Consider the following 16,467-nt stretch of genomic DNA (forward strand, 5'->3'; position numbering starts at 1 on the left):
CAACATTTGCACGCACTCGTACTCGATGTGGGCGTGGGACTGGACGCAGTGGGAGACGCACGTCGACTGGATGGTCCTCAACGGCATCAACATGCCGCTCGCGATCACGGGCCAAGAAAAGACGTGGCAAGAGACGTTCAAACTGTTCCACGTCTCGTCGCAAGGCCTTGATCGGTTCCTTGGCGGCGCGGCCTATCTCGCGTGGGAGCGCATGGGCAACATCCGCGGCGACTGGAGCCCGCTCGGTCGCCTACCGCAGCACTTTATCGACGCCCAGCACGCGCTGCAGCTGAAGCTTCTCAGCCGATACCGTGAATTTGGCATGCTGCCGGCGCTGCCAGCGTTTGCCGGCCATGTCCCGGACGAGATGCGCACCTTGTACCCATCGGCGAGCATGCGGCAGTCGGACCAGTGGGCCGGCTTTGACCGCAACTACACGTGCGTGTACATGCTCGACCCGACCGACCCGCTCTACCGCGCGGTCGGCAAGGCCTTTTTGACGACGCAGCAAACGCTCTACGGCGGCTACACGTCGTCGCTGTACTCTGCGGATACATACAACGAGCTCTTGCCGCACACGTCGGACCACGCGTATCTCCGCGCCTCGTCCAACGCGGTCATCGAGTCGATGCTGGCGGTCGACCCAAACGCTGTCTGGCTCATGCAAGCGTGGCTCTTCATCTCGAAGCGCGATTACTGGACGCAGGACAAGGTGCAAGCGTACCTCGCCGGTGTCCCAAACCACCGCATGCTCGTACTGGATCTCAATAGGTGTGCTCTCTCTTCCATGTGGATGATGATTCGAATGCTCTGTAGTGAGGAAGCTCCGTTCTATGCGCCACCAAAAACTACTATGGGAAGGACTGGGTCTTCTGCGTCTTGCACACCTTTGGCGGCAACCTCGGGCTACACGGCAACCTCCCACACCTTGCATCGGCGCCCATTGCAGCGAAAGCGCAGAGCAATGGGACCATGGTCGGTCTCGGGCTCACGATGGAAGGCATTTTCCAAAACTACGTCGTGTACGACCTCAGCCTCGACATGAACTGGCAGTCGACGCCGCTGAACGTGTCGAGCTACGTGACGAGGTACGTGCGTAGCCGGTACCACGTGGCGTCGCCGCACGCGCAAGCCGCCTGGACGTCGCTGACCGCTGCCGTCTACTCCGGTCGCGACAAGCACAACAACCTCATGACGTTCCGACCTCGCTTCAACATGCTCGCGTACCGCCCCGTGCTGCGCCATTTGAAAGTGCGGGGCGAGCCGGTGCGCGACGCGTGGCGCCAGCTGCTTGATGCTGCGACGGCCAAGCCCGGGCTCGCGACCACCGACGCCTTCACCCACGACCTCGTCGATGTGGCCCGGCAAGGTCTGAGCGACCTCATGAGCACGTACTACGAGACGTTTCTCGACCTGTACCACGCGCCGACGACGACGACGGTCCCGGTGCTGCGAGCCCAGGCCAATGCGATTCTGACCTTGATGTGGGACTGCGACCGGGTCCTGGCGACACACCCAGACTTCCTCCTCGGCCGCTGGATTGCGGACGCCAAGCGGCTCCAGGCATCGGGCGACGCGGCGTACTTTGAGTTTGAAGCGCGCGTGCAAATCACGACATGGAGCCTCAACGACATTCTCAACGACTATGCGCGGAAAGAGTGGGCCGGTGTCGTTGGCGACTACTACCTTGGGCGGTGGCATCTCTGGCTCCAGGCAGTCGTCGCTGCATTCGCTGCCAAACGTCCGGTCGACGACGCCGCGATAAACGACCTCCTGCGTGCCTTTGAGCACAAGTGGCTCTACGACACTAAAGTCTACCCGACGCACGGAGTCGATGATCCGGTCGCGGTCGCTGCCGAGCTCTGGACCAAGTACTATGCGGGCGCCCTTGCAACGACCAAAACGACAGAGACGGTGTGGTCGGACGACTCGGTGACGAGCTCGTGGCCCGCGCGGACCGACATGTAGGCTGCTGTTGATAGTAACAAGGACGAGTCATGCGAACGTGGTGTCAAGTATGGGCAATAGGAAAGCGGGGGAGCTAGCAGGCACGTGTTTGTATTGATGGCGAAGCGTACTCGAGGCTATGGACAACCTGCAGCCTGATCGGTGGCAACATATGAACGATGCCCGATTCCACGCAATCGACAAACACGTCCGACACCTTCGTTCTGGTTGTCATCTCCATTGTATTCAAGTATTTCCAACGACAAAAACTGGGTTCCAAGTCGTTGCATGAACCCACATAAGCAGTTTAGATCACCGACAAAAGCTTCATTTGTAATCTGAGTACGACGAGGCATTCTGCGTCGGCGGTGGCGAGACAAAGCACCAGCCATCAAAGCTTACGTTGTGCAGCGTCGCGTGTGGCTCGACATCGTCATCATCGTACTGGTAGCCATGGCGCTTCTCAAACGCAAACTCATGTGGGACGCGGCGTCAAGGGCCGTCACGAGGCGTTTGCACGCCGCGAGATTGAGGACGTCTCTCAAATGTATCGAGACATTGTGCGTGTTGCGCGTCTGGGCGATGACAGCGGCGACGTGCGCTTCGTAAGCATCCGTTGGACCAAGGAACACGACGCACTCGTGTCGTTGGCGACTCAGCCAGCGCGGGAGAGCGTCGACGTTGTGGGTGGAATAATTGTTGGGCTTGATGAACGAGAGATCGACAGTGGAGAGCGATGTCGTCGCCAGCAGCAGCGCGCAGAGACCCTTCACTGCGTTGCTCATCAGCTCGACGTGTTGCCCAAGGTGAGACTCTGAAGCTCGGGCAGCGGCGGAAAGTTGGCCATCTGCGTATTGTACACCCGGAACGACCGCAACGTCGGCGGGAAGGCAAGACACGTCGTATCGTCCCAACTGATGATGTGGGTGGTGTTGATGTTGTGGGCGTCGATCGTCAAGTGCCGCAAGTGTGGGGTCTGCCACAGCGCCGACGGACGCACAATCGACTTGCCACGCGTTAGATCACTTTGGAGCTTGATGGATTCGAGCGACGGCGACGAGGACAGTGCCTGCATCAATGCATCGGCTTGGAGCTTTGGAAAGTGCATGTAACTGAGCTTGAAGCTCTTCGCAATCGGTCGTGCGAGCCACTTGAGAAGGCTCTCGCAGCTCTCCAAGATCGAGGAACTGCAAGTAGAAAGACCGAGAGCCGAGAGGCCGGGGCACGAGGCAGCAATGGCCGCCATGACGTCGTCGAGCTCGTTTTGGCTCATCTCGGTCTGCCACTCGATGGTGAGCGCCGTGAGTCGCGGGCAAGCACCGAGTTGCTGCTGCAGATCCTGCGCATCCTCGTCACTGCGAGCGGTCGTGAGGTCGACGACGTTGGCGAGCCAGGTGTCACATGAGGATCGAAGGTAGCGCACGTCCATGATGCTGACGTAGACGTCTATCGTCGGTGGCAGCGGCGTGCGTGCGCAAAAAGTGGCCCCGCCATAATTGAAATCGTCATCGGCGGCGCAGTGCAGCGCGCGGAGCGCCGGCAGCGCCTTGATCGGGATGTAGGATTCAGGCACGTCGCCCATCACCACGTCCGGCCACATGCCTGGTTCGTGGGTCAAGAGCATCACGAGCGCTTCGAGAGGCTCGTCGCAGGCGTCGGACGGCAGCGCGTGCAGAAAGGCCAGCACCTCCTTCGTCGTCTCCAAGCAGCGGACCATGTGAAGGACGATCGGCGGCAGCATCCATGGCGCTGCCTCGACCCGCGCGCGCTTCGGCTCTGAGGTCATCCACATGCAAGTCAACGTGTCGGCAAGCAAGGACTGGCGGCGCAGCAAAATTCCAATAAAAACAGCTGTTTTGTCCGTGGCTCATGGCGCCAGGTTGACGTAATCACCAGCCTTCACTGTACAATGCAGCTGCGGCGGCGGCGCCGCACGCGACGACTCGAAAACGCCTGCAAAAAGACTCGAGGATGTTTGGAGCGCCAAAAACTGGATCGTATCGAGTGTCGTCGACGGGAGCAGTGCATGCGCCACATCCGTGGCTCAAAGGCGATGCCACTGCGCTCTCGCAGCTCTCCAGTTCCGAATCGACATCGGTGTTGAGACCCAGATGACAGAGATGGGGGCGCGAGGCCATGATCGCTGCGACCGCGCGATCCCACTGTTCGTCGTCGACCTCTTCGTCCCACTCGACATAAACCGACTTGAGCGACGTGAGGTCAGACGCTGCAAGCTCGTCCTGCAAAACACTGCAATCCAGTGGCTCGTCGATGACGACGATCGTAAGACTCGCGACGTTCGGTGCCCAGCTGCCCACAATGGATCGGACGTCGCTCGACACGGACACCGTCGGTGCTAGCGACAGGCCATGGCCAATGGTGCTACCTTGGGCGATGAGCATCTCGCGAAGCGCCGTTGCCACAATCGAGTCGTCGTCCGTGGCGCTTGTTTTGTACAAAGTCGTGCCTTGGCCAAGCTGGCGCGAAAGGCAACGCCAGTGTCGATCTATTGCGTGCATCATCGAGCACAAATCGTATTGGTATGTATGTCAGATCCAACATACGCGTGGGATATCTACAGCAGGATGATAGGGTAATGGACGGTCGCGTGCACGGCGGTTGTCAATGGAAGCAGCGTGCTCCGGCAGCGGTTCGACACATCGCTACGTCGGTCGACCGCAAGCTGTCGGAAGGCTGGCAGCGCCCTTGTCACGGTTGCGACATCCATGTCGTTCAAGTCGGCAACGGCGGCGACCGGCCACAGGTTGGCGTCCTCGGTCAGAAGCGTCGCGAGCGCGTCGAGGGCCTTGTCGCGGGCGCTGCTTGGCACTGCGTGAAGAAAGGCGAGCACATGGTCTGTCGCGTCGAGGCAGTGGACGACCTGCAGCACGATGGGTGGCAGCAGCCACGGCGAAGCCTCTGCCAGTGCACGCTTGGCGTCAGCCATACGAACTGAAAGATACGATATGTGCGAAACGAACGGGAAAAAGAAAGGTACCATGGGTGAAATAGAGTTGGTGTAAAACGAATCACGGAGGCAGGAGCGCTCCAGCGGCATGCAAAAGCGAGCGCAAGCCTGTGTGCCATATACAAAGACGAGATGTGCGGCCATGGACTTGCCCATGAAGATGTTGTTGGGCAGCGCATTCGACATGTGGAAACTGCAATGCCCCCACCGCACCGGTGAGTATCCGGATTCCGGAAACCTGCTACCGGGCATGTCATGTCAGTGCACTTGCCCCCTGCACTCACTCGTCCGTACAAATACCATTTCCAACCACTACGAGTACACCGGACACCTTGGAAAGGCCATCGAGGACGGCGCCGATGGTTGCTTCTACGAAACACAATCCACTTCAATAAAACACTCGCTCCTCATCGCCAATAAGGATCAGGCAATAGATGTCGTCTTAAAGTGCCAAATGTCAAATGAGTACAGCGTGTCAAGATGTCGAGCTTGGCGCATTTGGTTCGAATGCAGCTTCGTTGACGAGAGCAGCGCTGGTCTGTGGCGGCGAAAAGGTCATCTATTGCTACGTGTACTATCAGTTCATTTCGTGAACCATTATTTCATCGTCGATTGTAGCCACGTCCTACTACTGTGGTATACCCTCACTCTATGGTTGACGCCATATCTTTTTCTATTCAAAAAGTTATACAACAATGCAATATCCTAGTACTAGTACGTCTTTAGGATGATGGCGCGCGGGGTGAAAGAAACCAGCCATTCGTGTACTGGACGTGCGGCGAGGCGGCCTTGACATCGTCGGGTGCCCACACCTCGTTCGCAAAACGCAGCTTGATCTGCGACGTCGCCCCAAGCGCGGCGACGATGCGCTGGCCCACTGCCAGCTCAAGGTTGTCTGCGCCGCACAGCTCTATCTGCACCTCGTGCGTGTTGCGTATCTGAGCCAAGACAGTGGGGAGGGCCGCTGCCGTCACGTCCATCGCATCCAGGCGTACGTAGCAAGCTCTTCGCTGGCGATCCAGCCACGTCGGGAGAGCGTTGAGAATCGGTTTGAGTCGATCGTCGTTCATGTAGGTGTACGCAAGGTCGAGTTGGTGCAGCGTTGTCGTTGCTGCAAGGAACGCCGCGAGATCGGCGACTGAGTCGTCCGTCATGTCTACATAGCGCAGTTGAAGACGCTCGAGTTCGGGCAGTTGCAGCGGAAAGTGTCGGAGGGTCACAATCAAGAGCTTGAGCGACCGCAGCGTCGAAGGGAATGTTGCGCGGTCCCAGTTGTCCCAAACTTGGATCGTCATGTCGCGTAGTTGACGGGGTGGCAGTGCATGCGACCCGTCAAGAAAGGACCCAAGCACCATGGACGAGTCTTCGAGCTTGATCGTATGAAGCATAGGTGCTGCGAGCAGCGCATGTGCCAAGGTCTTGGCGGCAGCCGGGAAAAAGTTGATGCCGTTGAGGTCAAACTGCTGCGCACGGGGTTGACCAAGCCACTCGCGGAGGCTCTCACAACTCTCCAACGTAGCAGACGCGGCCGCTGTGAAGCGTAGATCGCTGATGTTGGGGCACAAGGCCGTGATGGCAGTCATGACGCCGTCCAGCTGCTCTTGATTGACCTCGGGGCCACGCCACTTGACGCCAAACGACGTCAGCGCTCGGAGATCCTTGCAGGTTGCGAGTTGCTGCTGCAAAACACCTGCGTCGACAGGCACTTCGTCCACACGGATCGTCAGGCCGACGACGTTCCGTGCCCAGTGGCCCAAGCTCGATTGCAGGTCGAAAGGGTAGTCGACGATCGCATGACCGGCGGTTGTCAATAGAAGCAGCGTGTTCCGGCAGCGATTCAGCACATCGCTACTTTGATCGACCGCAAGCTGTCGGAAGGCTGGCAGCGCCCTTGTCACGGTCGCGACATCCATGCCGTTCAAGTCGGCAGCGGCGGCGACCGGCCACAGGTCGGCGTCCTCGGTCAGAAGCGTTGCGAGCGCGTCGAGGGCCTCGTCGCGGGCGCTGCTTGGCACTGCGCGAAGAAAGGCGAGCACATCGTCTGTCGCATCGAGGCAGTGTACGACCTGCAGCACGATGGGTGGCAGCAGCCATGGCGAAGCCTCTGCCCGTGCACGCTTGACCTCAGCCATATAGAAATGATATGTGGGAAACACCCGTGAAAATATCATGTGGGAAACGATGCTGGTGTGAAACAATTTGCGGAGGCAGACAAGCTCGGAGCCGCTGCAGTACCGGTATGGCATTGCGCTGTGGCGTGCAATCTACCCTCAGGCGAGCGCCGGGTATATAATATATATATATTATACGCTAGGACGCGAAGCAAGGAACGATGAGAAGTGACCGCGTGAAGCTGTCCTCGGGCGACGTTAAACGCGTGAAAGGCGATCGCGTGTTTTCACCGTCGTGGTGAATTGGTGAGGAACCGGATACAGCGCAGTTACCGGACATGTGTCATCTTGCTATCGTTGCAGTTGCCCCAACAATCCACACATGCCAGACCACCAGACAGAATGAGCTGCCGCAGCGACCAGCGTGATGGCGGTGCTGGACGCATGCATGCGCGAGGCCAAGAATCCGTGGAGACGAGGGTACATGATGTGGTTACGCGTCTAAATGAAGACAAAGGGGGTTGCGTCGGCTGGAATAAATAGGTCGTCGCACGCGAGGGCTTAGACCGACCGGAGCGTAGCCGCGTCGTAGCCGGCGGCGTCGTGGCTGTCGTGGGAGCTTGACGGGCGCTCGGTGCCAACGCTGCTGTTCAAGGCCGAGATCGGGTAGTAGGGCGGCGTGAGCTCCTTCCCGCGCAGCGGCGGCGTCTCCTGCTGCTCCTGGAACTGCCGCCACTCGACAAGCGACATGCTTAGCGGATTGCTCGACTGGCGGCGGTGCACGGCGACCGCGTTGGAGCGCTGGAAGATCGCGGACGTTGTCGCATCCGGGTCCGAGATGCGCAGCCAGCGTACGAGGATGCCGTACCACCACGTCGGGCGCTTCATGCAGAGCCCGTAGAGGACGAGGACAAAGGCGCCGAGGGCTGCGCCCGAGAGCCCGAGGAAGATGGTCTTGACCATGGACACGTACTGCTGCGTCGTCATACCGAGACTCGCCTGGTACGACTCCGGGTACCTCGTCGCGTTCATCGCGGCCCGTCGCCGGCTTGTTCCGAAATCCCCACGCGTATCCAGACTCAATACGCGATATGCATTCTCGACAGGTTTATCCGGATGCGCACCCGCTCGAATTCGCTCAAGTTGAAGTTGACGGATCTGGCACCTTGCATTACGAGGGGTGGATGACGAGAGATTTCAGGCGCGCTGGGTCCCCAGTGCAAAGCAACTTCGTTCAAAAATGCAGCGTGAAGCAAGTTGGTAGATAATATACGCACACGTAGTGAGAGCAAATGTCATTCGCAGCCCGTAGTTCCCCGATACAGTATACATGTAGCCATGTTCATGACTTGACTACAGATACTGTAGTAGCAGAGAGCTAGATAGATAGATAGATAGATAGATAGATAGATAGATAGATAGATAGATAGATAGATAGATAGATAGATAGATAGATAGATAGATAGATAGATAGATAGATAGATAGATAGTCGTACCGGCTGTCGAATGCGATGTTAAAACGTGTATGAAGCGACAAAATGGGCCGTTTGCAAGATTAATCGGTAGGAATAGGACGAGTCGAAGCACAAGGCGAGAGAAACCAAGACTCCATTAAGTCGTGCTGTCGCCGCTCCGAGATCTCGACACGATTCTGTTCGCTGTACCTCCTCAACGCCACTTTCTCGTCGTCCGGTAGATATCCTGTCGTGGTCGAGAAGCGCAGGCCCATGCGCGACGTCAACCCGAGCGCGGCGACAATATACTGGTGCGCCTTCAGCGAGAGGTCACCACCCCAAACCGTGATTTTGATCGTGCGCGTGTTGCGTCTGCATAAGCGCCGTCGCAAAGGCGTTGGCATGTGCATCGCTTTGGATCCCAAGGCGGCCCTCACAGGTTGTCCCTCGATGGCTTAGCGATTGTGGCAACGCGTAAAAGATCTGAGCGGCCTGGTGGTATGCAAGCTGCTGCTGGCCGAGATCGAGATGCATCAGCTTTGGGGACGCATGGAGCAACGTCGCTAGCGACGCGATCGCATTTTCCGAGTGCGTTACCGCGAGTAGCTCTAGATGCCAGAGCTGCACCAGATGTGGGAAACGCTTACATGCGCTGTCTCGAGCGCAAGCGTCGTCAAGGTCGGGATCAGATCCAAGGCACTCATCACCGGCGTAACGTCGCAGCGGTTCTGGAGGCGCAGCTTGAACGTGGCAAGATTCGATGGTGCGATCTTGGTGGCACGTCGGCGTCGCCAAACATCCACGGCAAATCACTATGCACATTGGTCGACTTGTCAAACTGCATCGTCAAGTGGCGCAGTTGGCGTGGCAGCGGTGGCAACGACGGGCTCATCACCCCGTGGGCGAGATGTCGACAAGCTCGATCGTGTTGAGCGTTTTCAGGTCAGTATCGTTCTCGTCAGCTCTGCGCCGAGCTTGGCGTCGAATACGATGCGTTCCAGCTGGAGATGTCGCGCTGATGGTCGTGCTAGCCACACAATGAGGCTCGTGCCGTCCGACATGACCGATGTGCGATATGAGCGTAGACTTAGACGTTCGAGTAGGCATGTTGAAATGACGACGGCCAGCGCATGGTTAATAAGGCTGTCTGCATCGAACTGCTCCATAATGAGCGCACGAAGGCGCGGGCACGCCAAAAGCTCGTCCTCGACAACATCGTTGTGGTTGAGAAACGACTCGCTCAAGATCGTGAGATGCGGGATGCTCGTGGCCCAGTAGGCAGCACGGACGCGTCCCGTATCGTGGTCGACCTCGGCGTGAACGCTTGTGGTTGGTCGCAGCAGTGTGGCCTGGCATATCTCGTAGATAGCCGGATGGTTCGCGCTGTAGGTGACATCAATCCGGGGGAACGCTGGAAGCGCTCGTCTCATGATGCCGCGCATTTTGTCGACCACGGATATTGGTGTCGTCGATTGAACGGGATATTCAGATCGCGAACGTGTGCGATGGGCCACGTCGGAAGGAAGAAGCTGAAACCCAAAACGACCCGGAGCGCGTTATCGAGGGCTTCGTCCGGCATTGCTGAAAAGAAGGCGCTGGCATCGTTCGCGCCATCGAGAAAGGACAGAACCTCTTGCGTAATCTGGGGTTGTAACCACGTCGCCCGCGCATGCGTTTGTCGGTGTACATTTGCGGCGTTGAGGCTCCGGCAATTCATTTTGTGAAATAAGCTCAAATGAACCATGCGACTGTAACGAGACTCATCGCTGATAGCTTGATAGATTATATAGTTTGATAAATTATCAACAGCGCATATCAAACCACCATCCGCTATACGATCTTGCAAAAGTATCGATGGCACACAGCCGTGCACACTTGTGCAAAACGATGGTCATGAGAAGCATGTTTAGCGAAATGCGCGACGATTGTTCTCGTCGCCCCATACTCGTGTCTGTCTTGATACTTGTGGGCAGTAATGGGCAAGACGTCGCTCCATCCACTGCGCTAGATTATGTTTAGAGAATAGAAGAAAAATGTGCTGCCTGTAAGGTCATGGTCCGTGTGACGATTCTAGAGGGCAAGGGCCTTGCCGGGCCGCCTGCTTGTCGCTACCGTACTACAGGACCTGGCACTACGTTGGGACCCACAGAGTGGGCTTCGCAACTCATATATCATGGTGCTAAAAAAATAATTTTGCGACTGGTCGCCAATCTTTTCAGGGTGTATCTTATTAGCATGTGCTTGTAATGTAAATCGCTAGACAATCGTCGCGTGCGTACCAACCGTGGGGGTCCTTTGGCGACCTTCTCCACGCTAGCATGGACTACCCGACAGTCAAGGCTCTCCTCGCATCGCCCAGCTTTCCAGCACGTTGCCCATCGGCTCTCATCGAATGGTTCTCGCACGTCTACACCATGCATGGCTCGCCACGCCCAGCTCCGCTTGCGTATCATCGTCTTCCGCTCTGGCATAACGCACATCTTCCTGCGTCAGGCAAGCTCAAGTATCTCGCGAAACCACTCGCATATCGAGACCCTCGTCGATCAAGGTTACACGCATGTACACAGCTTCCAAGCCCTTGAACACACAAGGTCGCCGACCTCGAAGAACAACTAGCACGATCTTGAGCGAGTCGTTTTCCAACCACAACGATGTTGTCGAGGACAAGCTTCGCTCATCGCTCTCCGAGACGACCCTTGGTGTGCACGCTACGTGGTCCCTCGCACAATCCCGAATCACGACCACTAACGCTCCTCGCTTGACGCACCAGCCACGCCTCACGAGCGCATTAGGAAGTCCACCATATCTTTATAATTCCAATCACAATTCATTAATATGCTTTTAACGGACAGCACTCTGGGCTGCACAGTGGCTTCGTCATTTTAGCGGACTGGGAGCCGTCAAATTCTCTTTCATGGATTTTTATTTTCCTCTCTAGGAATATAATAACTTGATATTTGTATGGATTATTTTGAATCGAGCATAAGCGACGCGTGAAGAGAATTCAGCGGCTGCTTGTCCGCTAAAATTCTTGGCCAATCACAGGCCGAAGAAACGCAAGAAAAGGGCGGCGTTTCTGCCAATGAGCGTAGTGTACAACCAGCCAAACGAGCATGCGAGCGACCGCGAGCAGCGCTCGGGGTCCACGGGTGGGCCATCCGTCGTGTCTCGGTGTGCTTGCGTTGCGGCTGGTCGCTCGGCCACGTCATGGAGAGTTACTTCAAGTACGAGGAAGCTGGCGACCAGTTCGTGGGACGCGTCATGTATAGGCTACTCATCAACAGCGCCAACTTCGCCGTTGCGCCTCCTTATTTTGTCGACAACCCGACAATTGCAGCGCAGGTCGCCCGTGTCTTTCCCGGCCTCGCCAACTCCTCGACCATGGTTGGTATTACTCATCTACTGCTCGCGAGCCTTGTGTACCACTACGATTACCTCGTCTCGACCTTGCCTCCGACGCACGCGCCTCTCTCGTCGATTCTATTCACGGGCCCCACGATCCGCGCGTCGCTCGCGCCGCTATTGACCCCGCGCAACGACGCGACGATGCTTGTGACGGGTGTGCTGCCATACGTCGAGATCTACCGCAACCTCAAGAAGGTCTACGCTACGTTGAGCTTCCAACCGATTTCGACCTCCCCAAGGTTGACTTTGCGGCAGCATGACGACTTTGGTGGTGCGGCAATACCACAGAATCAACCTCCGTACCGATGCATTGCGCCTGCACAAATCGAATGCACAACGAAGCGCAAGCGGCGTTTGAACAAGTAAAAGGCGCCCTCGATCGAATCAGCGCCCAATCGGAGAAGAATCGCACACGTCGCACATCGCAGGTGAAGATTTTCAGCATTTACAACCTCCTTTGCTGGCCCTCCAAGGCAGGCAATAATCATTTGGATAGCGGTGGTTAACATTTTATAAGTTTACTACATGTTAATGCCTGTGATGTCTTCATCATAGCATGCTTTCTTTATACTGCACAAACACGCTGCCACGTCATGGAGGCGTTTTGGCCAATCAGATGCCAAAGGCGCTGGTCTCCGAACGTTCACTCGCCTCGAGATGACTCTCAAATCGCCAAAAATTCCGTACGGAAAAATTATCCGGCCGATGGCATCGTTGGAGGACGAACAAAAGTCGATCCCGGGTCTACTTTTGTCGCTTCGAGGCGAGTTTTGGTTTTTATGACACAATGACAGCGCGCGCAACGCGAGGCGCGTCAAACACCACGACGAAGGCGCCTGTGCAGCGCAAGGTGACCAAGAAGGCTACCACCAAGAAGGCTGTCACCAAGAAGGCTGCCTCCGCGATGCCGCCCACGCCGCAGGCAACGCCGCAGGCCACGCCGTCTCCAGCGGTGCCGCCTCCAGCGCCTACGAGCCGCATGGTCCACGTCGAAGCCATCGAACACGGCGCCAAACGGCAACGCACCTGCGACAGAGAGTCTCCCGAAGCACTTTGACACCATGATGGAGTACTGGTCGGACAAGCCTGGCTTGCAACGCGAGTCCTTGGCTTCGACAGACGACGTTGCTAAGTCAGACAGCAGCGACACCTAGACGCGGAGGGTGGACACAAGAGCGCGAAACGTAGCTTGGGAGCAGCGGAGGTTGTAGATGAACCACTGGTTGTAGCGAGGGTCGGGGAATCATGTCATCGAACTCGACCTCCATTATGGTTAGAATGTTGAACTTGTCCTCGCGCACGACGCCATGAGCCACAGCAAGCGCAGCTCCAGCATAGGCCACGGCTGCCACCACCGCGGACGCAAAACGACGTGCGCGGTCCATTTACAGTCCAAGCGTAAGTCGACGCAAGAATGTGCGTTCGGAGACCAGGCAAATTTCGGCCAACTACCGCGGCCACCGGATAAATTTATCCGTACGGCTCGGCGACCGCATTTTTGGCAATTTGAGTCATCTCGAGTCGAAGTGGACGTTCGGAGACCAGCGCCAAAGGATTTTCACGGAGGCCTGTCCGTTAAATTCCAATCACAATTCATTTCTTCAACAACAATCGTCGCGTGCCACATAATGGTTTTTGCATCGCACAATCGGTAACGAGACAAAGTTCGGATTGGTCCACCACTGACTGACGAGGTTTATCGAAGAACGAACTACTGGCGCATGCCACTATCGCACTCGTCAATGCACTGCGTTCGTATTCATTCCTAATTGACTGTCTTCTTGGGTTCTACACGTACTATTATTGTATCCTAGGCACCCCACTGACAACTTTGTCGCACGACTGGGTCCACTGCAAGCGACAATGATGATCGCCCGTCAGGAAACAGAACAGCCCCTACAATCGGACGCTCTGGGAAACATCGAACCCGAGTCCGTGTGCTTGGACATGATCTGATTTCGGACCCCATCTATTTTTAGACTGGCAGCAAGTCTAAAAATAGTCTGCGGCTGGTCCCTTGCGAAGGCTATTTTTAGCCCACTGGAAACTGAGTTGGCTCTATGGCACAAGGGTCCCAATACCATTTTTCCTCAATCAAGACCGAACTACTTTGGGCAACAACCGTGTTGATGTCCGCCATGCCAGTGGTGGGCGAGGCGGGTTAGCTATTTGACTGACACTACCAATTTGGATTTGGCTTGAGCTCGCTTGCTCTGCGCCTGGATCTTGGATCTTGTAGTGTGTGCGATCTTGGAACCGGTCTTCTAGATTGTTCGGCCTTGCGCGGAAAACCTCTTCCACTTCTTGGAAACGGTCCTTCATGGACGTGGTGTGCAGCAACACCACTGTATGTGTGTGTCCGGATACGCATGTGCAGTCGGTCGCCTGTCGCTTCTTGTTGCCTGCAGTAGCCATTCTCGTCACCGAATGTCCGGTTACGGATGCCCGCCTTTCTATCCCTAACCGGATACAGGTTTGCGTTGGATACTCCAGCGCGGTCTTGCAGCGAGAGCTCACTTTTCAATTGCAAACTCAACAACACTAGCCGCACCAACCGTGACGATGGACTCGTCCAGTCTTCTCCAAGTCGGCCTCGCTTCGTCGCTACGCACGGGCCATTTTCTCGTCGACGCGTGCATCTGCCTTCTCCTACCCGTTCTCTTTTCGTACCTTGTTGCGTCCGAGTCGTCGTCGTCCTCGTGGGCCGAGTCGTTCGACAAGCTCCTACTGTACCTCGGTGTGTCACCCCGCCGCGTCGTCCGCGTCATCCAATCCAAGTTTCGCATCGGCTCCTATGGTGAGACCTTTAACGACACGGAACACAGCCATCTCTTGCAGCGCGCGATCGCATACTACGTGAGCGCGACGGTCGACATGGCGTCGAAGCGCACTGCCCGCCTCGAGCTCGTCACCGGTTTGAACGCTGTGTCTCGGCTCGAGCCCGAGGGGCCACCCAAGAAGCCACGGTCGATTCGCGACTTGATGCCCAACCCGGACGTCACGACGCTAGAAATTCACGCGCGGCCGCCGCTTCGCGAGTGGGTGGACGTGGCGCCCGAGATTGCACTCTACCACGAGATTGAATCGACGCAGCGTCACGGGCAGCTGGACAGCGACGAGAAATGGACCACCGTGACGTACACGCTTCGGTCGTTCGCGCCCGACGGCGCGGCGCGCATCAACGCATTCGTCGACACGGCCTTCACATCGTACCAAGACGCGATCGTCGCGCAGAAGCTCCGAGACAGAACGCGCTACATGTATGTCGCGGCGCAGACACATGTGGCAACGACGACGGGCGCCGAGGCGAAAAGCATCGTACCGCTCTCGTCCTTCAAGCGCTACGCGTTAAGCGACCACAAGACGTTCGACAGCCTCTTCTTCTCTTCGAAGACCACGCTCCTCGATCTCCTCGACACGTTTACGGCCAAGAGAGGCAAGTATGCCATTCCCGGTTTTCCGCACAAGCTCGGGTTTCTGCTCCACGGGCCACCGGGTACGGGCAAGACAAGCCTCATCAAGGCGATCGCGCAGCACACGAAGCGCCATATCGTCAACATTTCGCTCGCGAATATCAAGACGAACCAAGAGCTCATGGACTGCATGCTCGATTTAAGCATGAATGTGCCGGGCGAAGACATGCCGGTCAAGCTGAGCTACGACAAGGTGGTGTTTGTGATGGAAGACATTGACTGCGCGTCCGAGGTCGTTCACGCGCGCAAGGAATGTGCCGCTACAGTCGAGCCCGCGGTGTCGTTTGGTGGCACGGTGATCACGCTCGCCCAGCCCCAAGACAAGTTTACGCCCCACGACCAGCTCAACCTCAGCGGCCTCCTCAATGTCCTCGACGGCGTCGTCGACATGTCGGGTCGCATCCTCATCATGACGTCCAACCACCCCGAGAAGCTCGACCCGGCGCTCATTCGCCCTGGCCGCATCGACGAGCAGCTATACATGGGCGCCATGGACGCTACCCAGGCGTCGCTCATGGTGCAGCACTACTTTGCGACGACGTTGACGATAGATGAGAAGGCTGAGATTGAAGGCGCCGTCACGACGTGCGCTATTTCGCCCGCGCAGGTCGAGAACCTCTGTGCCAAGCACCGCGATCTGCACGAAATGCTCACGGCGTTGACGGCCCATGCGGACATGTCGTTGTAAGGCCATTTTGTAATACCGCTAACTCTGTCGGACATCATCAAAACGGCGACTTCAAATTGGGATAATCCAGACTATAATGTCTCCACCAGGACCCTCTACGTCTTCGCACGATCTCTCCCACTCGGCAAATGGAGATGGATTCCACGCGACGCAGCTCACTCCCAACAACCAAGTGCCAACTTTCATGCACTTCGACGTACCGCTATGTACAGTGTGTGTCCGCGACATCATTGGATTCGTGTTTGCCGTAAAAGGGTTGATGTGCTTCCGGGGATTGTGCTCCTTGGTGTCGGGGTTGGTTGGGGAAAGGGTCGTTGACTTGGTTCCTGGAAGCTGTTCCTGGAGCCATGTCCTGGAGCGAGGCTTGACACGAGCAAAACTATCAGAACACCATAAAGCGCCTCCAGGAACACTCGAGGAA

At 56.9% G+C, this 16,467-nt stretch overlaps 7 protein-coding genes across 7 annotated transcripts; 3 read left to right on the forward strand and 4 right to left on the reverse strand.

Annotated features, from left to right (window-relative positions):
* Positions 1-25: 25 nt before the first annotated feature.
* On the forward strand, positions 26-1,968 carry SPRG_20753 (hypothetical protein; the record flags this gene model as incomplete). Its single annotated transcript, XM_012348528.1, has 2 exons — positions 26-771; positions 825-1,968. 2 exons carry the CDS (start codon positions 26-28, stop codon positions 1,966-1,968), a joined length of 1,890 nt encoding a protein of 629 aa, XP_012203918.1.
* A 668-nt stretch (positions 1,969-2,636) lies between these two features.
* SPRG_09312 (hypothetical protein) lies at positions 2,637-4,349 on the reverse strand (the record flags this gene model as incomplete). The annotated part of the gene is made up of 2 exons (XM_012348409.1): positions 2,637-3,723; positions 4,055-4,349. The coding sequence occupies 2 exons, from the start codon at positions 4,347-4,349 to the stop codon at positions 2,732-2,734; spliced, it is 1,287 nt and encodes a 428-aa protein (XP_012203799.1). The 3' UTR covers positions 2,637-2,731.
* A 173-nt stretch (positions 4,350-4,522) lies between these two features.
* On the reverse strand, positions 4,523-4,894 carry SPRG_09313 (hypothetical protein; the record flags this gene model as incomplete). The annotated part of the gene is made up of 1 exon (XM_012348410.1): positions 4,523-4,894. One exon carries the CDS (start codon positions 4,892-4,894, stop codon positions 4,523-4,525), a length of 372 nt encoding a protein of 123 aa, XP_012203800.1.
* A 725-nt stretch (positions 4,895-5,619) lies between these two features.
* Positions 5,620-7,047, reverse strand: SPRG_09314 (hypothetical protein; the record flags this gene model as incomplete). The annotated part of the gene is made up of 1 exon (XM_012348411.1): positions 5,620-7,047. One exon carries the CDS (start codon positions 7,045-7,047, stop codon positions 5,638-5,640), a length of 1,410 nt encoding a protein of 469 aa, XP_012203801.1. The 3' UTR covers positions 5,620-5,637.
* A 445-nt stretch (positions 7,048-7,492) lies between these two features.
* Positions 7,493-8,081, reverse strand: SPRG_09315 (hypothetical protein). The gene has a single exon (XM_012348412.1). It carries the CDS (start codon positions 8,056-8,058, stop codon positions 7,588-7,590), a length of 471 nt encoding a protein of 156 aa, XP_012203802.1. The 5' UTR covers positions 8,059-8,081; the 3' UTR covers positions 7,493-7,587.
* Positions 8,082-11,687: 3,606 nt separating this feature from the next.
* Positions 11,688-13,039, forward strand: SPRG_09316 (hypothetical protein; the record flags this gene model as incomplete). The annotated part of the gene is made up of 4 exons (XM_012348413.1): positions 11,688-11,704; positions 11,750-12,080; positions 12,718-12,867; positions 12,923-13,039. 4 exons carry the CDS (start codon positions 11,688-11,690, stop codon positions 13,037-13,039), a joined length of 615 nt encoding a protein of 204 aa, XP_012203803.1.
* Positions 13,040-14,447: 1,408 nt separating this feature from the next.
* On the forward strand, positions 14,448-16,076 carry SPRG_09317 (hypothetical protein; the record flags this gene model as incomplete). Its single annotated transcript, XM_012348414.1, has 1 exon — positions 14,448-16,076. The coding sequence occupies one exon, from the start codon at positions 14,448-14,450 to the stop codon at positions 16,044-16,046; it is 1,599 nt and encodes a 532-aa protein (XP_012203804.1). The 3' UTR covers positions 16,047-16,076.
* Between the last annotated feature and the right edge of the window lie 391 nt (positions 16,077-16,467).

The sequence above is a fragment of the Saprolegnia parasitica genome (genome assembly GCF_000151545.1).
Source record: "Saprolegnia parasitica CBS 223.65 unplaced genomic scaffold supercont2.44, whole genome shotgun sequence".
In the NCBI taxonomy this organism is placed as follows: domain Eukaryota; phylum Oomycota; class Saprolegniomycetes; order Saprolegniales; family Saprolegniaceae; genus Saprolegnia; species Saprolegnia parasitica.